Source organism: Phycodurus eques, chromosome 3 (assembly GCF_024500275.1).
Source record: "Phycodurus eques isolate BA_2022a chromosome 3, UOR_Pequ_1.1, whole genome shotgun sequence".
Lineage (NCBI taxonomy): Eukaryota > Metazoa > Chordata > Actinopteri > Syngnathiformes > Syngnathidae > Phycodurus > Phycodurus eques.
This window is the reverse complement of record NC_084527.1, coordinates 13,819,181-13,846,659: the sequence shown is the minus strand read 5'-3', so window position 1 is coordinate 13,846,659 and position 27,479 is coordinate 13,819,181. Positions and strand designations below refer to the sequence as shown.

Genomic DNA, 27,479 nt, shown 5'->3' with positions numbered 1-27,479 from the left:
TGCCACAAACATGCATATTAAACATTTACAGAACAAGACAGATAATGTATATCAATATATATTTTTGTGATATTTAATTTTGTCATATTTGGTGTTGGAGTAGGCCCAAGGTAAAGTAAAATTTTCAAGTTACATGACTCAAATATTGTGGTGTGTCTTTTATTGTATGTTCTATTTGTATTTATATACAGCAACTTCGGCTGAGCTTGTTTTAAAAGGGCTCTATAAATAAAATTATTATTTTCTTTATCACAAAAAAAAACCAAAGTCTCAATTGACTAAATGAAAACTGGTAAACAACACGAGCACAAGCCCATGCAACTGAATGTTCATGTAATTGTGACGGATGAGCTTGTGTTCCGAGTCATTGAAGTCATCACGCATGTGCAGTAGCAAGTATGATAACACGTTTATTTTTTTTGTAGCAGAGCGCGAACGCCCAGTGTGCTCCTTGTGCTTTGCTTTGCCCCAGTCTTCAAGTTAGGTGAATACAAATTGTCTAGCATGCGGCGTTACTTACATAGGTAGATTTCCAACACGGAGAACCCATTGTTAGTGGTGTTTTACCTGGTTTGCATTTTTTTTTTAAATCGTATTTTATTTTTAAACCACGGAGTCGTTGTCAATAAGGCCGCGAATGGGGTGTTGTTGCTGGGAGACCATTCTGACTCTCCTCCCCTGCTAGCACCATTAGCTGGGTCTGGCTACGATGTGCGGCTGGCGGCGGAGTGTTTTCTACGCAGAGGCCCACTGGGAAGCGAGGCGGGTTCTCGGTTGATTATTTACTCCGCTTGGATCGAAGGGCGACTTGGATATACACGTTTTAAGGTAAAGCGATCTTATATTTTGATGCACTCGATACGCTAACGAGATAGCGTTCTCGTTAACTGGCCGTACATTTGCATGCCTGTTTAGCTTACTACGGTGTTAGCTAATTGCTATATCGCGTCGGTAAACGATCCCCACCCGCGTTTCAGAATTCACCTAAAATGTAAATGCTTATAGGTGTCGTTGAATTAGTTCTGGAGCAATGCCAGTCTGCTCTTTAAGCTAGCAGTGGGCCGTTAATGGTAACACATACAGTACGTTGGGTTGAATTCACGCTACAGGTAATGGAACTTGGTTAAGGACAACTGTGGGACAAAGGTATAATCCTAAATTAGTTTTGGGCCGGTGTACCTGTTCAATAGGAAAAACTGCACTGCATCATGCCATTTCAAATGATTTGTACTGTACTCACTTACATTGTAAGTAGATTTATAAATTTAGGGACTACAACAGTGGTCCTCCAACTTTTTACACAAAGTGCAACCTAAAAAAATGCTTGGCTGTCCAATGAAGACATGAAAAGTAGATTTGATATTGTCAGCCACTGTTACATGCACAGTTCGAACATTAACACTGCAAATATAGGAAAATGAAAACAAATGTACTAAAATAATTATTCAATTACAATATATTGCACATAAATGTTCCATGAAAATTGTATTGAATACGTTTAAAAACAAACAGTTCTTAAAGGTTACAGTTGTTGATCGAAAGGGTAACGTTCCAACCCGAATGTTTGCGTAAGTATATGTTTATATATTTTAAAGCTTTATGCATAATACCAATAAAAAATGTCTATCAGAGGTGCAGGTATTATTTTTGTCCACATTAGTCATGTGGTAAAATGATCACTTCAAAATCCTGTGATACAGTGAAAACTCCACAATATATACAGCTAGATATGTATGATTTAAAATCCCGCAATACAGAGAGTAAAATGTTAAACCAAAATATGGTGAGGGACTACAGTAAATGCAAATGTATTGTACAAAAAAGTTAAATACAATTGAACTATACTTAATCAGAAATTCTTTCGCATACCACAAGAGCGAGCCAGTGTACCGATTAGTGCTACATGTATCACACTTTGAGAATCACTGCTCTACAGTATTAAAGATAACTGGAAGCTAGTAGCACCGTTATCCCGACCTGGTGAACAGAATAATCATTCACCTAGCACCAGATAACAATACCGATTTATTAATTAATTGAAGTGGCCACTGACAGTCTAGTGGTTGTCTCCTGACTTCCAGGCAGTCAGTTTGGGTTAATTTCCAGTTAACTCAGTGGTGATGTGAATATGAGTGAATGGTTGTCTGTCTCTATATGTGCCCTGCGATTGACTGGCTACCAGTCCAGGGTTTAGTCTGCCTTTTGGCCAAAGTCAGCTTTTATAAGCTCCAAGATAAGCAGTATAAAAAATGGATGGCCATTCACAAACCACTTTAACTTTTGCATATATTGAAGTATGTTTGACATAATCATAACACTTGATTTTCTTTCCCAAAGGATGGCTGTTGATTTGTGTGCGGGGGACAGTATGAGGAGGAAAGTGGACTTGACCGGGTCCACGGAAGGCAGTATGGATGTCATACCCTTGGAGATGTATGACTCTGCGAGAGCCAAAATAGCTGCCAACTTGCAGTGGCTATTTGCTAAAGCCTACGGCATTGGTGAGTGATTAAATTTACATCCATGCATACTGTAATTGGCACATGGATTTTTTTGTCACTTGGCTGCATGTTTCATCAGTCTGTCCTCACAGGCTTAGAACTGTAGTTTAATAGAACAAAGGACTGAGATGACTTTCACAACATTTGGTAGAGGAGCGTCGGCATTAGTTTAGGAAATGAGGTATGATAGCAGTTTAGTTCATTGTGATACATTTTTTTAATGCTGGTGTGTTGGTCTTGTACCAATGGGAACACCCTTCTCAAGACACTTGCCGTCAGCAGAATATGTTAAGCTTCAGTGGTAAAACATTGACAGCAAGAGTCCAAGGGAAAGAAGTATTCGTTGACTCAAGCCAAAACTAGTTCCCTCTTAAAAATTCCCTGCCTGGCTTCACAGTAACCTTTTCATACTTGTTCGGTGGCTTGTGGAATTTCACCTCGATCGGGTTCAGGATTAAGTAACAGTAGGCCTTATGTACGAGTTAATTAAGTTGAAAATATCTATGTGCAAAATGATCTGCTCCACCATTCTGTCTGACACAAATATCAATACAGTGCAGTTACTGCCGTAACACAATTTTCTCTTACAGAGTGGCAAGGTGCCATTCTTTGGAGCCTGCACCTACATTCCAATAATAATGGAAAATAAACCTATTGTGAGAATGGGTTGGCCCACTTTTCCTTAGGTGTTGCTGTCATAACACATTCACCCATTAACCAACTTATTTTTTTTACTGCTTGGCAGATTTTTCAATCAACAGCAGCCAGCGTAGCTGCAGGATTAACATCGTACTGTATAACCATTGTTCCACTCCAGTAATACGTCCCCTCTTGTCCTACTTGGTGTTTTTCTTATCACAGACACCTGGTCACATGATCTGTCATATAATTCACTACTGTGTAGGGATGCTGTTAGCATGTTATCATGAAGCAACAAAACCTCATCTGCAGGATTTTCAGATTGGCTGATGATGAGGTGAACAAGGAAGCATGCCCATATTCAGCATAGTTAAGACATTTTATAGTAATATAGTCTCCAAAAATGTATACTTATGTTTTGGGTATCCTCAACAAATAACATTCTACAAGAAATATTTTGGGGTGATCTCAAATAAGTTTTTAGATGGGCTGGCCAGCGATGTGTTATCACCAGGTGAGGGAGACTTCACTTTAACGTGCATCTGTATATTAAGCAGTATACTATAGCCCTATAACTTGTCCATAAACAGAGGGCACCCGACTTTGCCACGGAGTCCCATTCTTATGGTGGTTAAGTAAGCACTAGGCTTTACACGATCAGGATTTTTGGGGCCTATCAGCGAGTTTAAAAAAACAATAACCGATCCGATCACAAGATAGACACATTCCTCCATTTAAATGACCTGTTCATTTACTGTATATACTTGTGTACTTAATTGGTCAAAAAGTTATATATTTCCAATAAATAATGTATCTTTGTTCCTCTATTCATACCAGTGAGGCATAGTGACAGACAGAACAAATGAATTGTCTTCTATTAGATGGCAGGAAGTAAATACAGTAATTACTGTATCCACTTTTTGTGACATTTTTGTTTGTTGGTGTGCTGTGAGATTTTTCAATTGTAAAATATGTTCCTTGGCTCCATAAAAGTTGGAAATCACTGCTCTAGTCAGATCATGTTTTCTAATCAGTCAGTCATTCCATGACAGAAATAATGGGTGCTAATTTACTGTAATTAAATGGCTTTATTTTAAATTAAATTACTTCACCCAAACCGAAACTTCAGAGCATGATTCGACAGAACGGCGCCATGTTTACATCCAACCGTTTGTGCTACCGCTAGCTTGCTAGGCTACATAACATTTTATTGCCTGTTTGTCAGCCGTATCGTATTAAAAGTACGTGAACCTACCTCAAGCAAGCCTTAAACGAACGTCCTCTCCTGTCCTGAGCACCGGTGACCACCAACAGAAGTAGTTCATTGTGTGAAGTTCATTATCTTGAAATTATGTATTTTGGAGCCATCATAAACCAAGGATGAGGGAGGCAAATAGTGCAGATTCTGTTCATTAGTACGGTACTCATAAAAATACACAGATACTACACACACATACAACTTTACCAGCCTGACTTATACCTTCCGGTTAGGAGCCATGTCAGCCATGTGGGAATAGTTTCAGGTAAACATGGGTGATAAAACTTTTAGGTGACTGCAAATTAGGTTCTGCTCACGTGACCGCCCCTTGAGCTGTCCAGCAAGCCCAGAGTTTCGAAGCTTGCCTCGCCACTGCTCGGCTCTGGCCAAGCCAACTGCGACTCCCATCTCTTGCTGCGTGGCAAGTTGAGTTATGAGAGGAAGTAAGAATTTAATAAAGTATCACTTCTGTTGTTCTGTCACAGTTTCATTTATAACTTGTGGTATTCTCAAGAACCAGTCTTATATTTCTTTTTAATCATTTTGTAGGTAATGCACAGCAGAAACATGGCATCCATATTATTTCTACTTTTTTTTTTTTATTATTATTTTTTTATTTTATTATTTTTTTTTTTACACATCCACTTGCCTGTGTTCTTCATCTGTTATTCCCTGTATGTACTCCTTTTACATAGTGACAAAACTGAAATACTTTGTGTTAAAGGTTACATTTAAGTGACATTTGTGTCAAGACTTAGAAAACATGCAGTTGGATGTTAAAGTGTCAGACGTTGTTACTCTAACAAGTGTTATTTGAGTGAAACTTTCTTCATGAATTCTTTTTTTTTTTTAAACATTTGGTTTAAAAAAAAAAAAAAAAAAAAAGTCACTACTTGTAGTCATACTTGGTCTAAAGAAAAAAAGTTACATTATTCTAGCCCTATCCAAAAAACCCTTGTGATTGTTGAAGTTATCAAAAAAAAGGCCACTTTTTAGGACTATTTGACTCATTTCTATATGCTAAACCTTCCTGTTTACATTCTTGCAAAAAAATAGGAGATGAGCGCAATCTTGGGTGGTTCGTTGTGAGGCATTATACCACGTTGACAAAATAATTCGGACCATAGACAGCAAACTATAAGTGATTTATTTCCTCATGAGATGAGTAAAGTATCCATCTGTCCATCTATCCATCAATTAGCTTATCTTTTTATCGTAAGCCATGGCTAATGATGCAGACAGGGATTCTGCTCAGATCAAGTGTAGTACCCCTTGAAGCTTGAGTGCTCCAGTGGGAAGTTGGTCTCAAGTGTACTTGCCGTTTTTGGTCTCCTTGGGGAACTTACGATACAAGGCTCATTTACTTTTCACCTGGTGGTTCATATGGTGTTTGTTATTATTTACATTATATGTGGTTGTTTTCTTTACATAGCTGAGCAGCATCACATTCAGCAAAAATGCTCTCTTTTGTAGATTTTAGTGGCCTGTGATGGTGGAGGTCGTGTGGCGTACAAGAACAAACAATGTGTCACTACTATTTGAGCGTATGTGTACTCATACCGCATGCTGTATGACTGGCCCTCAGGCTCCCACAGCTGCTCCCAAGCCTGAGTGGCATACAGCCAGACATGGTGTCAGGCACAGTGTGCACCTGTCATGGTTAAAGATTTGTTACTTGTACCCTGCTTGTGCTTCTTAATACGGTTGGCTAACTCTCATGTCGCTCATCTTGTGCCCCACCCCAACCCAGTTAGTGCTACACTTTCAGCTCAGCACTTACCTAATGGGATCAGAAAGGGGTGGGTGCAGCTGCCACACAATGTTGTCATCTGTGGAATTAAGTCAAATGTGAACACTTTTCCATCTAGACTCTGTTATCATGCACACAATCACCCACTTCCAGACCGTGTTTATATAAAAACAAACTGTCGAGGAATTTTTCTAGTGTAGTACAGTAGTACAGTATCTTGACTTACAGGTGACCTGACTTACTGGTTTTTTCCCCCATTGCATGGCTGATTTTATTTATTTGTATTTGTTTTTAAACTTTTAAATACGAGTGCTAGACGGTGGCAGCGAACTCAACTCGCATCACAACAAGCAGCAGTTTGGCAGATAGTGAACGATTCTTCAAAAAAGGTTTCAAGTTGTTTATTGCCACTGCCAGTTAAGTTTACTATCAAACTAAACCTAAAACAAAGGGAATTATGCAGATATTTAAAACAACTGCATCACATTGCCTTAGGAAATTCGGCTAGCCTAAAGCTAACACAATGCAAAACACCATAGGCAGGCTAACGAATAGCATTGCTGTTACAGTGTCACAAGTAACCCTTTAACCAAGCAACATTTGAACACTGAAGGTGCAGCAACACATGTAGACAGGGAATATACCAATAATCACAGGCATGTATTCTTTATCCTCTGAAAAGGTTTTACTGCAGCTGACTGAGTAGTTTTGAGTGTCTTCATGTACATTTGTATGTCTCTATTATACTGATAGCTGGTGGCCAAGGCGCTCACTCAAGAAGGAGCAAAGTATGGGGCTGTGATACATTAATGGTATTTCCGTTCATTTCAATGGGGAAAGATGTTTTGAGATGAGTGTTTGGAGTTACGATTGTGGTCAGGGAATAAATTTAACTCATACGTCAAGGCACCACAGTATTCATTTACAGTAAATGTCCCTGTTTGGTCCATGTGTACAGAGGCAGGCTATTATAATGCATGCAGTGCTCCAGCGAGTATTCAGTTATTTATTTGATCAGCATAACACCATTAATTTTTGAAATATTTATTAATCACCTTATAGTTTCACAGCCGTCAAAGTAAATACTGTTATTTGCTTATCGAGCTTTTGTTCTCATTAACATTTGATTTATTTCAACATCAGTTGAATCAAGCCCACCTCTTGTGTGATCACTGAGAAACTACTGTCCAGATTAATCAATATTTTTATGAAATCATGTATTCCAGTCGTAGCCCTGGTTGCATAGACATTCTGAAATGACAGTCGCATTAAATCCCCATTTCACTGCATACTTGATGTATTGTTAGCTTGTGAGGAGGAAGGTTCAGTGCTTCCAAGCAGAAGCGCTTTATTGATTCTCGCGGTGCATTAGCAAAGAAGCGTGATGCTCAACTTCAGCAGTATGCATTTGTCAATCATTTAATCCAAACAGATTCAGAGTTGTTTTTATTCCTAAATAGAATTTGGGCTGAATGTTGTTGTTGTTGTTCTTTTAAAGAGATCATAGGTCTCATGGTAATTCTGCATTCAATCTTCACTTTTTTACACCCTTCTGTATCATCCTCACTGAACCGAATTGCTTTTGGGGACCTACAGGAAGAAGCTACCTGTCTGTTTTTGTGAATGTGAGACTGCTGACGGCTGGCTTCCTTTATCCCATCCGAACAGAACACGTCGCACGCACTCCACTAATGTTGCTCGAGGGGCACTCACACTTAGCACTCACAAAAGCAGATTTAGTGGAACAAAGTTATTTCTCTCCCCACTTTTCTGTTGGAAAACACAATTTTGTGAGAGTTTTTCAGACTTATTTTGAGGTTCCCTATTGAGTTTACGCATTTGGTTTTGGCATACCTAAGTCCAGTGTGCTTTGGTCCACCTCCTTATATGGTTGTGATTTTGGGTGACTTCACATCCACAGAAACAGAATCTCTTGTTAAGGTCATTGTGGGTTTTTATTTATTTATTATTATTTTCTTTTTAGTTTGAGTAGCTCCAGTTCCTCAGATCTCTAGCAAATCTCAAACCACGTCAATTGTGTTGTAGCTTGCACTTGGAAGTGTTTGCTGGGAGTAAACTAAAGTGGGATGTGAACAAATATTACACAGAAAGTCCATAGCTTGCTGCATTCCTGTAACTGGTTGACACAAGTTGGTCGAGTTAAGGTTGGCTTAGTGGAGAAGTATTTTTCCACCTGCACTGGTAACTGCTATGTTTATTATGTTATCTAACGCCGACTGGTTAGCACATCTGCCTCACAGTTCTGAGGACCGGTGTTCAAATCCCAGCCCCGCCTGTATGGAGTTTGCATGTTCTCCCCGTGCCTGTGTGGGTTTTCTCCGCGACCCTAGTGAGGATAAGCGGTACAGAAAATGGATGGATGGATGGATGGACGGACGAATACTATCTAACATATCTGATCTAACATTGTTAATTTCAGACCATATACCTGAGGACTTAAGGGACCCCTTCTACACAGACCAGTATGACCAGGAACACATCAAACCACCAGTCATCCGGCTGCTGCTGTCCTCTGAGCTTTACTGCCGAGTCTGCGCCCTCATCCTCAAGACTGAGCAGGCCGCATCCCTCCAGTCACACCACTCTGTCATTCAGTCTCTGGACAGGAAGGGCATTTATGTAGTGGAGAGCGACAACACAGCCGTCACAGAGGAGGACCTGGCTGGTATGCCCATTAAAATGGTGAGTCGGGAAAGAGCTTGTCAGAAGGCAAGAGTGTGTGAATGTGTGTGTGTGTGTGTGTGTGTGTGCCATGAAAATACATTTAACCTTTATAAGAAGCAGCTGAAGATAGATGTCTATCTGCATTGATGACATAGTCGTGTCAGTCTCTACTGCCAAAAACGTCGACTCCACCCTTTATTATTGGACAATTAAATCAAGAAGTGGATTTTCACTCTTATGAGTTAGGACTGTCATTCAAGATTGTCGTACTTTTCATGATGCACGACAGCATATGAATAAAGTGATGTTGAGATGCAGTCAAACGCCCCCAAATTCTACATCAAAAGGCAAACAGCCGTTATGAAATCTCCTGACACTTCAGCTTTGTGAGTACCTAAAGGGTTAAATTCAGTTTTGTTTGGGTGTGGCTTTTTTATTTTTTTGTGATGCCACCACAGAATATATCAGTGATGGCAAAGGAGAAAGGTGTAATCATAAACAGTATGGGAAAAGAAACTTACTGCGGCCTAGAAAATTATATGGATGCTCAGTACTTTATCAGCAATAGTTGAAACCAGATGTTTACATGTGCTATATTAAAAGACACGTGCACTATTCTTTTTCTCGCTGTTTGACATGAAATCAAACTAAACTTTAACTGTTTTAGATAAATCAGGATTACCCAAATTATTTCTATTTGGTAAATGCCAGAATAATGAAAGGATATTTTTTTTTAAGACTATTTTTCGAAATGATTTTAGCTGAACTTTAAAGTCAACTAATGTCTCCGAACTAGTGTCCTCACCCAGTGGAATTCAACACAGGACAGAATGAACATTGACCACCAGCTCAGTTGTTTTCATCGGTCTTCCTTCCTGTTTGTTACCATGGAGACTAGCTGTGCTGTTGTAGAGCAGGCCTCCTCGCTAGCCAGTTGGGGATCATGGGTCTGCTTTTCCTGCTTGTGGCATGATGTAATAATCCACATACAGCCAGACACAAAGCCCAGTGAGGGGAGGGAAAATCCTGTGCAGGACAGCGCTTGTCCGATGTCTGCTTAAAAGCCCCTCCTACTTTGCTGACTTGACAAAGCAGGTTGATAGAAACCTGAAAGACACTGAGCTTCTCCTGCAGACAGTCCCTCAGTCAGTGCCATGTTAGTGCAACAGCAGACATTTATAAGCCATTTGATTTGCTTCCGTGTGTGTGTCGCTTATTTTGTCATCCTGCCCACAACATAACACAATGCACGTGTCCAGTACCACTGATATATCATCCGATCATATTTTCCTCTTCCAGAGTGCCCACATACCCATGATTGATGCCCTTATGATGGCCTACACAGTGGAGATGATCAGCATTGAGAAAGTAGTCGCCTCTGTGGAGCGCTTCTCTACCTTTAATCCTTCCAAGGAGCTTCCCTTTGACTTGGAGGACGCCATGGTTTTCTGGATCAACAAGGTAGAAACAAATCTGTAAAGCACAAGAAAGAACGTTAACAGTTTAATTGTTCTTTTTTCTCAAGTGACATAATAAAATACAAAATAAAAATACTGGAGCTCTGTTAATTTTTTCCCAAGATAGTCCCTTAGCAATACTACAATTAAATAACCAAATTAACATTCAAACCATGAAAATAACCACAGGCCAAGCACTTTCTTAAGTGAACAACGGGTTCATAGCTTTTGTGGTGTGAAACCTTTTTGGCTGCACCTTCACGAAGTACTATTCTTGTTCCCTCATTGCCTTGAAAATTTCGTGCTTAGCTCTGAAAAGCCGAAAGCAGCGTGTGCCGTGAAACGAACTCTTCTAAAAGGGGTTTAACATTCCTTATAGATGCCACAAGATGACGGCGAACCACTTCATAAGAAGATGATCATACAGCACTAACGCCATGCATCTAGCATGTACACAATCATGAGCCCCATGTTACATGGGCTCATGATTGTTACAACTGTATTCTGTAGTTTATGATTGTTACAACTTGTTGTAACATGATTGTTACAACTTGTTGTAACATGATTGTTACAACTTGTTGTAACATGATTGTTACAACTTGTTGTAACATGATTGTTACAACTTGTTGTAACATGATTGTTACAACTTGTTGTAACATGATTGTTACAACTTGTTGTAACATGATTGTTACAACTGTATTCTGTAGTTTATTCGAGAAAAAAAACAACTGCACATGAGGCTCAGAAATAGTATTAGCTAGTATACTAGCCTAAATAACACGCTGGCACAAACTGATGTGGCATCACATGGGCAAGCAAATATGCACTTTACACAAATGATATAAATTCCTTAAATTTGCCCGTTGGCATTTACACACAGTGATAAATGTTTGGAAATACAGGTGTAATACAAATACAAAGTGTAACATCAAAGTAGACTACATGGGCTATTTGTAGCTGTGTCGGGAGAGAAGCAGAAACTTACTTTCAGTCTCACTTTTAACGGTGTAAGAGGACTGTCAAATGCAGACCAAAAAAAACCCAACAATATCCATGAATTAAACCTTACACTCCAACTGTTTCTGACTGGCGCTGTCTTGTCGGTAGGGTTGGGCATCGCGAATCGAGAACAGATCGGAACCGGGTCTAATGTTCTAGTTCTTCCAGAATCGTTCAAATTTAAAAATTTCAGTTCCAAGTTTCGATGCCTAGTCCGCTGACCCCGAAGAAGAAGTGGCAAAAACCAACGAAGAAGATGTGCTTGTGCCCAACGGCGGCGAACAAAAGTGTCTTAACTTTGTTTAAATGAATGACCAGTCGCCTCAGTACAACACTTGGAATAAGATTATATTGTGCTAAGGAGGCTTTCACGATGTGTAGCGTCTGACGCGCTCCCAGTCAACTTTCAGTCAATTGGGTGGGTGAAACAATAAAATGTCTATGCCAACATTGAGACAGCTAACAAGGGAAACGGTTGGTTGCACTTTTGCACTAATGTTTTTTAGCATTTATTTTAGTCTTCAAAAAATTTGCCTCACGCAGTGCAACACATCTCCTTCGCATAGAGTTGATCAGGTTGTTGATTGTGGCCTGTGGAATGTTGGTCCACTCCTCTTCAATGCGCTGTCCGAAGTTGCTGGATATTGTCATGAACTGGAATACGCTGTCATACTGTATAAGCCGATCCAGAGCATCCCAAACATGCTCAATGGGTGACATGTCCAGGGAGTATGCTGGCATGCAAGAACTGGGATATTTTCAGCTTCCAGGAATTGTGTACAGATCCTTGCAAAATGGGGCCGTGTATTATCATGCTGCAACATGAGGTGATGGTCGTGAATGAATGGCACAACAATGGCCCTCAGGATCACGGTATGTCTGTGCATTCAAAATGCCATCAATAAAATCCACCTCTGTTCGTTGCCCATAACATACGCCTGCCCATACCATGGTTTGACGATACCAAGTTCAGTTGGGTGCTTCTGCACGTCGAAATCCTCCTTCTCTTCATATTCCAACACGTTGCTCGCCATAGAGTGTAGCGCGTTGTTTGTCAATTGCAACGCCACTTCTGGTAGCCCTTGCGGTGGATAGAGTAGTCACACCCCGGTGTTTTGAGCTTCGGGTATGTTCGGGGAGGGCTCAATATGTGTAATAAAAAGCTAATTTTTAGCTAAACTATAGTTGAAAACTTGCTGGAAGTTATGTGCATGTATCACATAACATATAAACAATGCAAATATGAATCATAACATCTTTGTCATCTGACCTTTAACATTGAGCTAAAACTTTACCGTAGCAACTTTACATCACAATGACTTCTGACAAAATTCACAAACATTGTCTCACAGTATCACAAACACTAGCCTTGTGCCTCATCGGCGGGTAAGGAAAGGAATCAACCTCTTATAGCATTTGGTTCCATCCATTAAAAAAAATAATAATAATAATTCAGCGGTGCCGTGTGAAGTTACTTTTCGTGCCAAAATGCTGAGTTCTGGTGCCTACCCTTCAAAATAAAAGGCTACAAGCTTAAAACTGGAAGTCAGGTTAAAATTTGCACATATAAACCATTTGATATGATAAAAGAGTCCCAAATAACCATTTTAACAATGCTATATATATTTAACTTTTAGCTGAAACATGAATTAATAAATATTAAATCAATTGGGTTAGTTCCACACACATTGCCTTTTAGTTCGTAGGTTTGATATTGATACTGGTTATAAAGAACCCAGAGTCTACGCTGCAGGCTGCTAAGAAAATGGATGTTCATAATTTGTACACCTTTAATTTAAACCATGCAAACTTTTTTGACCCAGCCCCCTGAAAAGAATAAGAATCGAGAATCGTTTGGAACTGGAATCGCTCAAATTCAAACGATGCCCAACCCTACCTGTCGGCGTAATGCCACAATTGCAGTTAAAAATGGCACCCAGCTCGTACAACACCGGTCAGATAAGTTTTCATGATCTCTGGTTTAAGCAAAAAGGCGGTCTGAAAATAGGCAAAGGCGGCCACCTCCAAGTTTTTTTTTTTTTATAGGAAAAACTTTGGTCAATGAACAACCACCTCACGCTACTGAAAACATTAAAGGGATAAAAAAAAAAAACTTTTAAATTTGACACACAACAGAAAAGACTGTTTTGGAAAAGCCTGCCAAATTTTAATGGATAAAAATGATCACCATGTATGTTAAATAAAAAAAAATAAAGCCCGCCCTTGAGCTGAATGCACTGGAGATGGGCCCTTCACCTGTCAGCTGAATACTTTTACTCTTACACTATGTGCTCAAGTGTCTGTAGTCAGCTACTGGCTGAATAATGTGTGCCGCTGTGTTTAATTAACAGTTAACTTTCCCTTGTCTCTGTTACTGTATGTGGGGACCCACACAGAACGAGGCGCTGATGTATTTGACGCCCGCCACGATCGAGGGACCACCTTAGCTCGCTAGCTCGTTAACCTGCGGGCTAGAGAACCTAATAAACAATTCTGTTTCCCTTAGGTGTCTCTGTTGTGTGGATCGACACATGGCATGGAGCCTGGCTGTGGAGTATTGGGCGTTCCGAACGCCGGTCCATGAGCCCACTTGCGGCTAATAACTACTAGCTGCTAGTAGCAGGCCACTTTGCATATGTTTTCAGAACTTACCTTCAAACATATTTCATGTATTTAGAAAAAAAAACCCACAAATGGCTTTACTTTCTTGAGAGCAGGGCTCTTGTTGTTTTTTAGGTATGATAAACATAATTTGCTGTACCAATACTGCCTGGGCAAAAAAATGTTAATCGCTAATTTATCATGTCTGCAGGTGAACACGAAGATGAGGGATATTAGCGAAAAGGAGCACAAAGTCAAGCACCATCTTCTGGAATCGCCCAGTCACCAAAAGGTAAACGACATCTCCTAAAGAGGAGTTACTATTCATGAATCTCCTTAACTATGCTTTTGTGTTGCACTGACCCTTTTCTGTGTTTTTCCGTTTAAATTGGATGCAGCTATTACCGTTGACCTATAAATATATCTGCTCCTGTTCTCCATCTATACCTCCTTTCCCTCTCTTATCCTTGCAAACTGGATAGTCTCCCTCCAAATGGTATTGGAAGCTTGTCCCTGTAAGTTGGAAGTCAGCCCCCCTCCACCACAAACCCTCCCTCTCTCCCATGCACGCATAGTTTTGTGTTGATGTGTGCGCACACCTCACCGAGGCTTGTTCAAACTCATTCTATGCTACTCTTAGCCAAGTGGTACAAAGCTGATGAAACCTTATTTTGCTTTTTATACAAAATCAACTTTGGAACACTTTTTATGACATTTGAAGTAGTGATGCACCGTAAGGAAATTCTTGACTAAAACCGAAACTGGGGAGCCCAAAACTGAAAGCGGAAACACATTAAGAAATTTGAAAACAAATTTATATAACAAATTTAAATACAAAAAAAATGTGCTTCGCTTTACATTAATTAAAATATAAAACTAAATCTAACCTGCCAATTATTAATTATAAAACTATGCAAATCATTGGTAAAATAGCATTTATGACTGCAGATTTGCCAACCTGTAGAAATTCACTTCCAGAACAATTAGTCTGAATTTCCATATTTTTAAATTTATGTCAGGAACATTACAGAGGGACAGTTATTGCAGCATGTTATGTAGTAAAATAAAAATAATTCTGCTTACTCTTCCTTTTCACAACATAATCATTACTCTATAATTGTAACCGTTAATAAATTATGGCTTCAATATTTATTTTACTGTATTTATTGCCTCAACCTTGTAATAGTGGACACATTTGCAGCCAAATGTCTTCTCTTGTCTGCTCTTTTTGTATTTCCTGTATCCACGATTGCTGCTGCAATTATGCAAATTCCCAATTGTGGGACTAATAAAAGTTGTTTAATACTCTTAATATTTATTATATTAATGTACTTTTAAATTTATAGGCCCATTCTCTCAAGTGACATAGCACCTGTGACATATTAATTCATTTCTGGTTTGTGGTGCCTGTGTTTATGTAGCTATCTAGTGTTATCATATATCTCAGTATTTTCCTCTATAAACGCGTACTAATTTGCCTATTTTTTGCTCTTCAAACTTGGCTAATCGCTGCTATAACGCGGTTCGAGCTAGACCTATATGATAAGTGTACTGCAGTACACAATCACTGATTTTGGAGTATTGCTGTCACAATACCTTTGTGACTGGCTTCCCCGCCATCTGCCTCCCGTCTTATCCTCCTCCTGTCCTTTGTGATTACCATACTTGATGCGATGATTAGTGACTTATGCTGCGTTGACAACGAAAGTGATACACGCGTTCGCCTCCGTAGCTTGGCCTCGTATTTAGCAGCGTTAGCTGTAGCTCGTAGGTAGCTGGGGCAGCGCAAATACATAGCACGCAACAAACATTCCACCGAACAGCGGAACGCAGCAAGGTTGGGCGACAATAGGGAGGGACGCTGCAGTTTGGACTAGCCGGTAGCATAATTCATTCCAACTTTCATTCATTCGTTCATCTAGCGTTCCGCTTATCCTTACTAGCGTCGCGGGCGTGCTGGAGCCGATCCCAGCAATCTTCGGGCAAGAGGCGGGCGTTAGCAGCAAAAAACAAAATGTTATTTCGGTCGTTTTATTTTAGTGACAAAAGTCTTTTGGTCCGAAACCAAAATGACACCTTTGGGCTAATTTCGGCTGCAACAAGTCGGCTGTCGAAATTCCGGTGCACCACTAATTTGAAGTATTTCCACTTTGTTGTTCGTTGTGCTTTAGTATTTGCTTTAGTAGAATCAGATGAAACTGGCCCATATACTTTCTTTGCAGTAAACCCCAACCCCACCCTCCCCCACAAACACACGAACAAACGCACGCACACACACACACACACACACACTCACACACACTGACCTGCTTTGTAATCACTCCTCTGCTCAAAACACTTTGTTTGATCATCAGTCATCTATTTTGACACATCTCTGCTCGAGATGGGCATGCTACTTGTTCAGAATCACAGGCCTGGATTAATCTTAACATTAATTTATTCATTTAATTTAAGGTTGTGTTGCGTAGTAGGCTATGTCTTGAAGCAAAAAAATACAGGCCTAATGGATTTGGATAGGTTTTAAGTCCCATTCCCTCATGGTTTGTGGTAGAGATGGAAGACAAAGAAAAATAGTAAGGGGAATTTGAAGATGTGGTACCACTTTTAACCCAATTATTTCCTTTAGAGCAGGTTTCATTGGGTGGTTTGTGTTTTTTTTTTTTTGTCCCACCACTTAGTGTGTTTATTTTTCTAAAAATAACAAGTAGGCTAGAGTGGTTTGTATTTATTTTTTTTTCAATTGCCTTTGTGAGTGCAGTTAATACCTAATGGCAGTTAATGGCATATCAAGTGTTATCTTATAATAATATATATGATAATGATTTTCGTCTTGAAACTGTGCACTCACGTACCCCCCCCCCCATGCCCTATGCTGCTGCTTGCATCCATCACTGGCCACCCTCTCTCAAAGGCTTAGGGCTCTTTGTTGTTCACTGCTTTAACAACTCCATCTCATTCACCATCAGCAACATGCTCTCTTCAAGGTTCTCCCTCAACTGATGACACAGGGCCGTTTTCATTTAACTACATCCTAGAAGTCCACATCAATACAGCTAAAACCTTGTGCTCTGAAAGGGAGAACCTTGGTTGGATGTTTAAACGGAAATCTTTGAGCAAAACTCACATTGAACATCCTTGAGTCAAATGTGCTTTGAATTGCTCAGATGTGCATTCCAGTGCAAAGGATTTGCACTTTGCAGCTGTAGTCATATTTCTGTTGAAAGTATTTTGATAGTATTTGTCTCTGATTATATTTTGTCCATCTTATGTTCAGGTACGGTATCGACGGGAGCATGCGTCTGGCCGCCATCTGCCTTTCTTTCCACTGCTGGAAGATTTGATGAGAGATGTCTGTGATGGAGCTGCGTTGCTCGCGGTTGTCCACTACTACTGCCCAGACCTCATGAAGCTGGAGGGTATGGCCCTCTTACATGTATACATGAACACAAACACAAAAGCACATACAGTAGCTAAACTCAGACAAAACTACATCAGTATTCTCAGTTCCCATTACGAATGAGTGTGTTTAAAAACAAGATTTTTTTTGTATATTCCACACAATTGCCTTTCTCCATTAGACATAAACTCCCAATAGACCAATCAGTTGAGTCCTTATCTGATTTGCGTTTTTCCTGTCTGATCAGATATTTGCCTGAAGGAAGTTCCCTCCATGGCCGATAGCCTGTACAACATCCAGCTGCTCAGAGAGTTTGCTAATGAGTATCTAAATAAAAGTTTCTATCTGACAACAGAAGACATACTCTACTCACCTCTTGTGCTTAAGGTAGAATCTCTTGTTTGTTTGACATAAATACAGGAAAATATTAAACTTGAAAAAGTATAGCCACCAACAGTAAACATTACTTCTTTACACAGCACAATGTGATTGTTTTCATTGCTGAACTCTTCTGGTGGTTTGAGACTGTCAAGCCAGAATTTGTCCTGCCCAGGGATCTACAAGAGTCGAAGGATGGTACGTTTTTGTACCCAAATGATACAAGTGAAAGTTTTAGTAATAAAAAGTAACATTAACCTTGAACTTTACCCAATAAATAAAGTCCACCAATATGTCAATATGCATTCATGTAGCTCGAGCCATTGCTCAGCCAAAGAGTTCTCGTCCATCAGTGCCCATCTCCAACGCCACCAAGCGGAGCTTCCTGGCCAGTCCTGGTGTGTCGGAAAACCAGAGCGGCCCAGAAATCTGTAGCAGGTAACTTCATCATACCATGTTATATAAATCTGCAACATTGACTATGTGAAGTGAATGAGGTGAGGTATCCATAGCTGGTTAAGTTTGTGCATCAATTTAACTGGATAGCATCTTTGGGTGTTTTCTTGACTGACTTGCTGAAGTGACTGACTGTCACTATGTGTTGTTTGTATTAGACATGACCATATTTTGTAACAAGAATCAGATTGCTTAAATTCATTTTGTTTCAGTTGTCTTTTATAAGACAAAATACAATTGAAACAAAAATGACTTTCAGTTGTTATGTTAGACAATTGAAAGTAAAGAAATTAGCTCAGGACCTCAGGCTCCTGTGCCCTTTTTTGTTCAGGTTTTCTGCTGTTCTTTTGTCGAAACTAGGTGGATAATGCTTGTTTAGGGAATTGGTGGGCTATACTTTCTTGGGAATTACTTTTCATTGTGAAAAATGCACTGTAATATATTGCTACCTAAAATGAAAAAGAATTTATATATTTTTAGTAGAGGTGGTCCATCATTCAGTCCTTCCCACCCACTCTTGCCTTTACGCCAGAGGCAACAGAAGCCTCAAGGAGATGATTGTGCAGGTAAGAGCATCATAATATAGCATTGTTAAGCACCATAATCCTCTTTGTAACATTTGCGATCATTCCTTCAAGGTCTAAGGAACCGCTCGAATTCCTTGACCCAGATGGACAGACAGGCCCGAGGTTCTGTTATCGCTTGGCCCGACAAGAGACAGAGGTAAAGAAAAATAATAATTCAGAACTGTCAAGCACAGTTCCAGAGTGATGCATCAGTCAGTTGGAATTTACGCATTTCCGCTGACATATAGTAGTGTACTTAGTAAATGGAATAAAAAAACTCATATAAGTGGTGTATTAAACTGTCAGAAGATTTTCCGAAATGCTTCTAACAATTGACAATTTTTTCTAGGCCTGTGTCCACGCTGAGCCCCTTCATGTGCCATTCAGCTGCAGACAGTGATGCAGATGTTGCTTCCGGCGACAGTGTCAGCCTGGCCCGCTCAATAAGTAAAGACAGCCTGGCGTCCAATGTCATCAACGTAACTCCGAAACACCAGACTTCAGTTCACCAACCCACGCTAACCCAGATGCGCAGAGTCAATGGTCATGGCCTCTTGGCAAAAGTCAACCTGGATTACGAGGAAGAATCTCTGGTGGCAGTGGCCAAGACAGAGCTTGCCGCCGTCTGCAAAAATGACGGGAGCCAAGCGTCTGCCGCTGTGGAACCAGAGTCAAAGTCCAAACCTGCACCCGATGGCTTTTACTTAGAACCGCTGATGCCTGCTGTGCTGAAACCAGCTAAAGAGAAGTCTGTATGCCTGAACAAGGAGGAGGAGAGTGGAGAGGCGCTCCGGTCCTCTGGAAGTGGCTTCTTACACAGGGGAGATGGATCATCTCCTGCTGTTCATAAGAAAGCCGCCATCAGCCTGAACAAAACATTTATCTGTGCAGGTGAGGAGCCTGACTCATCAGACAAGCCTCTTCAGGCTCAGGCAGGTTTCAGACCCATTGCCACCACCAGCGTAGACCCCTCATCAAAAGAGCCCAGTGGAGGGTTCTACCTGCATTCAGATTCCGAGGAGACAAAGCCTTGCCCAAGCTTTGATGCAGACCTTGATGACGAGGACGATGATTTGGATGAGGCTGTTACCACAAAAGAGCTAGCTTGGCCTAGGAAAAGCTTTATTGAGGATGATGAAGAGGAATCAGCTAAACTCCAGGAGGACATGAATGTCAAAGAGCACGAGGACAAAGACATTAACGGCTGCAGCGGTCGCTCCAGCCCCTGCCTTAGCGCTTACTCGCAAGCCAGCAGCATGGCCAGCGGAAGTGTGCGTATGACCTCGTTTGCGGAGCGTAAAGCCCAGCAGCAGCGCTTCGGCAGTAACCACGACCTGCGCTCCAGTGCTTCCAGCTCGCAAAGGACCACTCCAGATGGATCAGAGAGCAGTGGGCCCCTGGCCTCCTCCTGGAGGCTCAAAAGAGATCAGAGTCCCTCGTCACCCTTGGGAGGTTGCAATCGTGCTGGTGATGGGAGCGGCGGTGCCAATGTTCTTGCATCCGAAATTGTACAGCTGCGCATGCAGCTAGAGGAAAAGCGCCGTGCCATCGAGCATCAGAAGAAGAAGATGGAAGTGCTGTCAGCCCGGCAGCGGCAGAAGCTGGGTAAAGCTGCCTTCCTGCATATAGTGAAGAAAGGTGGCGGCAAGGGTGCCACGTTGCCCAATCCACTTAAAGCCGACCCCTCCAAAGACGAGCTCAATGGAGAAAAAGTCACATCACCGGCTAAAGACGATATGTGTGTTGATACCCTGAGAGGCAACATTGAGCTGAAGGGACCCACCCCCTCAGGTGCCCTAGAAGCAGACAAGAAGGGAAGCAATGGCAGCTTCTACCAAGAAGAAGAGTTGGACCTCAATGAGTGCAACCGATCCATCGAGCTGCTGCATGAAGCCATTGGCAGCATTCAGCAGCAGATGATGCAACTGTCCCTTCAGCAGGAGATGATGATGAAGCAGAATGTACTCTCCCCTCCCGGTGCTACTCATCAGGCCCTCACAACTGACAAAAACAGTGAGTCTAAAGCCGAAGCCACTTCTAACTACGTGGAGCACCACTCCACAGGCACCGCCCCCACGAGGAAACCTCCCAAACTGAGCTCAGGCCGAAGCGCCAGATCCAAACCGTCAGACTTAAAGACGAGCAAGGAGCAAAGTCGGCACGTCTCCAGGACCCTGACCCCTTCCCAGGGTGGGACAGACACACAAACGCATCCAAGGCAATCAGCTGGGGGCAGGTCCCCCAGGAACGAGCATCCCGACCCACACGGCCTCAGAAACCCTCCAGCAGGAGAGACCACAAACAAAACGGCCTCTAGCCTAGCTCAAAACACCACCTTTAGGCTTCATGACGATGCAAACGTGCGACTACCGACCAGAGTGGACCTGAATGCGGTGTCTGCTCCTGAAGTGTCTTTTGACGACTGCCTGTCCAGCACCCTGCGAGACTCACAGCTCAACTCCTCAGATTCGGGCAAAGAGAACGTGCCATCGGAGGAAGCGCAGCGCAGCAAAGTTCACCTGATCGAGGTCGATATGTCAGCGCTGAAGGACCCCGAGGAGGACGAGGCTTCTGACAGAACCGCAGATGAAGGAGATGCAGAGCAGAAGTCAGTCATGGGCTTCTTCTTCAAGGTATTGATCTACAGAAACAGGGATATTTATGAAAACATGTATTTATATCACACCAGTGTAGCCTGGGAGATGATTCAATGTCAACCGCTGCATATATTTTAATTTACATGTTTTAAGGCAGTACTAGCGATAGCAACATTGACCAGAAATACCGTTTGAAAAAGTTATGACGCAAAGACAACCTCATAAGAGCTAACCTTATTGGAACCTTATTGTTTTGTTCAACATCTTTTATGGTACATACAGTCACAGTATCATAAATAAAACATTGCGGTTTTCTACGACCATGTATTTTCTATGCTTTTTGTCCTTGTACACAGGCAAACGCCAACCAATGTGAATGTGTTCTAAATCTGTTCTTAGCATTTGTGATGTACGTACGTATGATGTGATGACGATTTGTGTTTGTTTTTCTGTTTTCATGTTAAATCATCTTATTTTCAGGGGTAACTCCATTTTTTTATAAATGTACCTGTCTACTCCAGGATAACTTTGTTGTTGCTTCTGTTAGGCCTATATGTAATAGGAATGGTTAGGGGTAATGGCCTGAGTGTGGAAAAGAACATTTATAAAAATAGAAAATGTGTTGACAAAGCATATGTTGATAAAATCGGGGAAAGAGAATTTCAAAATGTGTAGTTCTCATTGATTTTTGATTAGCTGTAGTTCACCCACATTGATGTGTTAATCCTGTCGCGTATTCTGTTACAGGACGAGCAGAAAGCAGAGGACGAGCTTGCCAAGAAGAGAGCGGCCTTCTTGCTGAAGCAGCAGAAGAAAGCGGAGGAGGCTCGTCTCCGCAAGCAGCAGCTAGAAGCAGAATCCGAGCTCAAGCGTGACGAGGCCAGGTAAAATTCCTCAGAATTCAGAATATTTGCATCGGCCCTTGAAACACCGGCCGATATGCGCTTGATCAACACCAGGCGGAAGGCTGAGGAGGATCGCCTGCGCAAGGAGGATGAGAAGACGCGGAGGGAGCTGATAAAGCAGGAATACCTGCGGAGGAAGCAGCAGGAGATCTTTGAGGAGCAGGGTCTCGTGAAGCCCAAGACTCCCAAACCCAAGCAGAAACACAGACCCAAGACCATCCTCAGGGAGGAGTCGTCCAGCGACAACGTCTCAAAATGCTCTTCTTCAACACGTAAGGCTGACTCATGTTTCACCTCAGTACATTCCAATGAAGGGTTTTGGTCATCTTCTTCTTCATCTTCTTGGTGTCTTACCAACCATCACGTGTGGACGTTGATGCTACACCATATTGCGCATGTGGATGAAGATGCACACAACCTTCCACAACATATACGAGGGGTGGGAAAACTATGCCCTGCGGGCCACAGCTGGCCCGTTATTTATTTCAATCCGCCTTGCTAAATATAGGTACAGAATCGCCCAAATCATCAAAATCATGACTACATTCATTTGACCTTGTCATGTAATGCCCAGTGGTTCCACCAGGTGGCGGAGTAGGCACAGTGATACATTGACTTGACTTTGGCTGCTCAGTTTTTACGCTGCTAGTGCTCTGAACCCATCATCAAACATGAATGTGTCAAATACAAGAAGTCAACAGTGAGTGCCAAGTGTTTAATAGAGAATACTAATATAGTATAGTAGTTTAATACTAGAATACTACTAAATACTTTTTCACTTTTAACTCATGTTTTCAAAGGTCGTTTTATGTGCTAAGAAACCATTGTGCTTCTAAAGGAATACATCATCAGCCGTCACGTTTCTACCAAGCATGCTAATTATGCGAACAACCAATCAACACAGGAACGGACGGCTATGGCTCAGTGGTTCAAATCCATCTTACAGGCTCAGCAAAACACAAGCTGCAATCCAAGATTCAGGCAGAAAAGGTTAGTTTTTTGCTGGCATTCAAACTAGCGAAGAGCAGCAAGCCTCTTTCTGAAAGAATGCATGGTAGAGACCGCAAGTATCTTGTGTCCTGAGAGCAAGAACAAATTTGAAAACATTAGCTTATCACGCAGGACAGTGACTGGCTGTGTTGAGTTAATTGATGAAGACTTAGTTTACAAGCTAAACAAAAAAGTAGTCATTTATATTGTATTCCTTGGCACTGGACAAAAGTAATGACATAAAGGATAGCGCTCAGCTCTGAATTTTTATTATGATTGATTAATTATTAGTTATTATTATTATTAATGACAATTTTGAGATAACAGAGGCCATGGATTTGTATGATAGCATGTCGGGGGGGTCATCAAGAGGCACCAACTATCTTGGAGTACACTCGCCAATATTACCACAGATGGATCGCCAAATCTGACTGATTCTTTTTAGCAGCCCATGTTTTTTCCAAAGAGAGTGAAAGAGGGCAACCTTCAGCAGGAGGTAATTTTTATACCCTGCATAATCCACCAGGAAGCGCTGTGTAAATTTGTACTGTAGCTTGACCATGTAGTAAAGCCAGTTGTAAAACTTTGGCATCGTCAGTTTAAGTTTCTCGAAGAAACTGATTCTGATCACCAGAACTTGCCTTACCACCCAAATGTCCGCTGGTTAAGTTTGGACAAAGTGTCAAGTCTCATTTTTGGCGCAACTTGAGAAAGCTGATGATTTTCCTGAGGTGAGTGACACAGATTGGCTTTGTGATTTAGCTTTTGCTGTGGACATGGTGACACACATGAATGAGCTGTTTGCTAAGCTACAAGGGGGGAAGACCAGTTTGTGCATGAAATGTATACAAACATCAGAGTCTTCAAAACCAAGCTAGCTTTACTCTCAAAGCAAATACACACTGGTTATGCTGAAAGAGCCCCCTTGACATGTGGAAAAAATACAAGAAATCACTGGACGACCTGCATGGAGAATTCGGCCGTCGGTTCTCTGATTTTGTAAAAAAATTGCAAGTCACTTCAGCTGGTGTCATGTCCCCGACACAAGACCCTGAAACAGGACCACAGGAGCTGCAGTTAGAACTGATTGATCTCCAATGTGATACTGTCTTAAAAGAGAACTGGATGAGTTTTATGGTTCATTAAGCGGGGACAAATTTCCCCAAATCTGAAGATGGCACAGAGGATGCTGATGTTATTTGGCTCTATATATGTGTGTGAACAGACTTGTAGTGTGATGAACACCAACAAAGCATCCTACAGATCCCAGCTGAGTGATGAACACCTCAGATTTGTTCTTGAGAATTGCCACAACAAAACTAACACCATATTTTGATGCACTGGCAAAAACAAGGTGATCAACAAGACTGTTCCCATTTAAAAGTAAATGTAAGTATTAACACTACAATGCCTTTTTTTTTTTTTTAAATATATAAATATGTAAGCATCTGGTCCTGGCTTGGCCCGCCTGACAAATTTTAAAAGCCAATGTGGCCCCTGAGCCAAACATTTTGCCCATCCCTGACCTATACTAAATCTTGCCATCTAAACCTACCTAACTGGATATTTCATTGATGACACCGAAACAATTGATCAACATTCCCTCGCCTATTGCCATTTTTGCCATGGAATTTAATAGTCTCATCAGCAAGTTGTAGCAGAGATGCAGAGAAGGGAAGAGTCACAGAAAGGCACTTGGAAATGTATTTGGGTCATGGATCAAATAATGGTAGTCCATTTTCTTGTTCAACTCCCAGTTGGAGACCATAAGTCGTGTAAAAATGACTGAAACCTATCCAATCACCCCAGAAGCTAAGTTTTCAGTTTTCTCTCTCATTAGCCGACAACCTGAGCACGGCTCAGTCAGGATCCAGTCTGTCGCTGGCCTCCGCTGCCACCAACGAGGCTGACAGCGTCAACTCCGGGGGCGCAGGCTCCAACCGGTAAGACGCTCACACCTTATTTACATTTGTCACATTTGTTTGCGTCGCCAAGCTGCAGTCAGTCATGTCGTGCGTTTCAGCTGCGACTCGGTGGAGTCGTTCCCCGGAAGTCGTAGCCACACTCGGGCCGCGGAAAGGGACTGGGACAACGGCTCCACCGCGTCGTCCATCGCGTCCCTGGCTGAGTACACTGGTTAGTTGATTCTATTCAGCCTCTTGCCTACTATCTTTCTCATATGTTGTGTAATAATAGCATTGAAATTTCTTCTCACATGTCTTCCATCAGGCCCGAAACTTTTCAAGGAGCCAAGTGCCAAATCAAACAAGCCAATCATCCACAACGCCATCTCACACTGCTGTCTGGCCGGAAAAGTCAACGAGCCGCAGAAGAATCAGATCCTTGAGGTCAGTTCACTTCCATCTCATATCAAGTGGATTAACTTTAAACCAGCTTCATTCTGTCACCAGCATGAGACCTTTATTCACTTTATAATCTAGTATCACAGCGTTCTTAGCTGCCGTACATGTAAAGGGTAAAGTTAACTGCAAAATCAAACTAAATGAATTACTCACACTTGTGAAGCCTTACAAACAAAGGAGGTGTTTACAAGGTGGTCTACCAGTTTTGTAGGAATGTAATGTTGAAGCCCGCTATTGTTGCAGGTCTAATAAATACATTTTAAAAATTTACAGTATTAAAAAGAGAGAGAGAGAGAATGGACTTTTTTTTTTTTTTTGTCTTACGTTTAAAAAATTATTAACTATATAATTGACGTACTGATGAGTGCCTGGACGTTAGTTGTGACCATAGCTACCCGCGTACGAATGTGTTTATGACGTGTCATCGAATTAATGTAGTTTTTCGAATAATCGTTTTAGCCCTACTTGACACCTTATTGCTTCCGTCTTTGTTACCGAGCTCTCTCTCCGCAGGAGCTGGAGAGGTGCGAGTCCAATCACATGATGATCCTGTTCCGCGACGGCGGCTGTCAGTTCCGGGCGCTCTACTCTTACTTCCCGGACACGGAGGAGATCCACAAGCTGACGGGCACGGGGCCCAAGAATATCAGCAAGAAGATGATCGACAAGCTGTACAAGTACAGCTCGGACCGCAAGCAGTTCACCGTCATCCCCGCCAAGACCGTGTCGGTCAGCGTGGACGCTCTGACTATCCACAACCACCTGTGGCAGGCCAAGAGGAGCGCGGCGGCCAAGAAAAGCGCAAAATAGCAGGCGGGGTTCACTGGACCTCCCCTCGCTCACCCTCCCCTAATCATCTAGCGCCATCTTGCTTTGTTTGCCACATTTGATGCTCGCCGGCGTGCACGGTTTTTCCTAGGGTCGGGTCACGGGGACAAGTCGCTTGCAGAACAAGAAAAATGCCGCCTGGATCGGCTTCTTTGCTACGTGCGACACGTTCAGGCGCGTGGCTGGTTTACACTACGTATTCACGGCGAGCTCAGCCGCAGCACTGAAGGAAGAAGGGTCACGGAGGCTTTTTGACACAATCGCTTCCTGTTTCATGGTATCACGGTGGCACTTCTGTCCCACCGGGAAGTACTTAAAAAGAACTTGCTGCTTAGCCTTGTTAACAGGATCTAGGGAAATTTTTGGCCTTGAAAACATCGTGGTCCTTCTTGTCCAACTGCCTTTTAAAATGCCGCAGATTGTGTGCGTGTGTATAGCAAAGGTAAGACACGAACGGTGGTCATTTTAACTTTTATTTATCCAAGCACCCCTTTTTTTTTATCAGGGGTGTCTAATGAGGGAGATTACTGATCTTTGGTGCAGATGTTTTTTTTTTTTTTTAATTATTATTATTATTATTTTGGTTGAATTTTTCTCCTGCAAAGTGGCGTGTTGTCCAGTTTGAGCTAATGTTGTATGTTTTGTCATGACAACAGACCTCCTCTGATGTGTAGAGCGTAGTTGTGTTGGCTCTCCAGCGGGCCACGTGCAGACAAAAAGGTTCACATGAACACACACACACACACACACACACACACACACACACACACGTCATGCAATGTAAACCACCGAGCGCCGCCATTAAAGAACATTCCTCCAAGGTTTTGACACACACTGCCCACGTGGTCTCGTCTATGTCTACAAGTGCTTCTTCACGCGACGGCAAACCACCACCAGCACTTTACTTTTGTACCAAGCACTAGAGAGGCGAAGAGGTCTCGTACTACTGCGAGTGTTTGTCTTCATCAAAAAGCATTGTATGGGCATCGGGTCACCATTTGAGTTACACTGGTCTCCTTTTATTTTCATCCTGCTTTTTATATTTTTATCCTTTTGAGCTCATGCCATCTATTTATTTTGATACAGTAGCACGCTGAAATTGAATTAAA

General features: G+C 41.8%; 1 protein-coding gene across 2 annotated transcripts; it reads left to right on the top strand.

Annotated features, from left to right (window-relative positions):
- Window positions 1–435: 435 nt before the first annotated feature.
- On the top strand, window positions 436–27,479 carry LOC133400021 (calmodulin-regulated spectrin-associated protein 1-B-like). Of its 2 annotated transcripts, none has more exons than XM_061672165.1 (18): window positions 436–828; window positions 2,338–2,501; window positions 8,589–8,851; window positions 10,133–10,294; window positions 14,102–14,182; window positions 17,165–17,306; window positions 17,535–17,674; window positions 17,767–17,863; window positions 17,980–18,103; window positions 18,605–18,687; window positions 18,760–18,844; window positions 19,037–21,320; window positions 22,032–22,168; window positions 22,244–22,461; window positions 25,020–25,122; window positions 25,203–25,315; window positions 25,409–25,527; window positions 26,056–27,479. In XM_061672165.1, exons 2-18 carry the CDS (start codon window positions 2,339–2,341, stop codon window positions 26,350–26,352), a joined length of 4,611 nt encoding a protein of 1,536 aa, XP_061528149.1. In that variant the 5' UTR covers window positions 436–828; window position 2,338; the 3' UTR covers window positions 26,353–27,479. The 2 variants fall into 2 exon arrangements, with proteins under 2 accessions (XP_061528149.1, XP_061528148.1); XM_061672164.1 differs by having other exon boundaries at window positions 18,602–18,687.

Bases quoted from the DNA above. Each gene is read 5' to 3' on its own strand.
- LOC133400021 (XM_061672164.1), top strand. From the start codon at position 2,339: ATGGCTGTTGATTTGTGTGCGGGGGACAGTATGAGGAGGAAAGTGGAC. The intron at 14,183-17,164 runs GTAAACGACATC...TCTTATGTTCAG, and splicing joins AATCGCCCAGTCACCAAAAG to GTACGGTATCGACGGGAGCA. The intron at 18,845-19,036 runs GTAAAGAAAAAT...AATTTTTTCTAG, and splicing joins TGGCCCGACAAGAGACAGAG to GCCTGTGTCCACGCTGAGCC.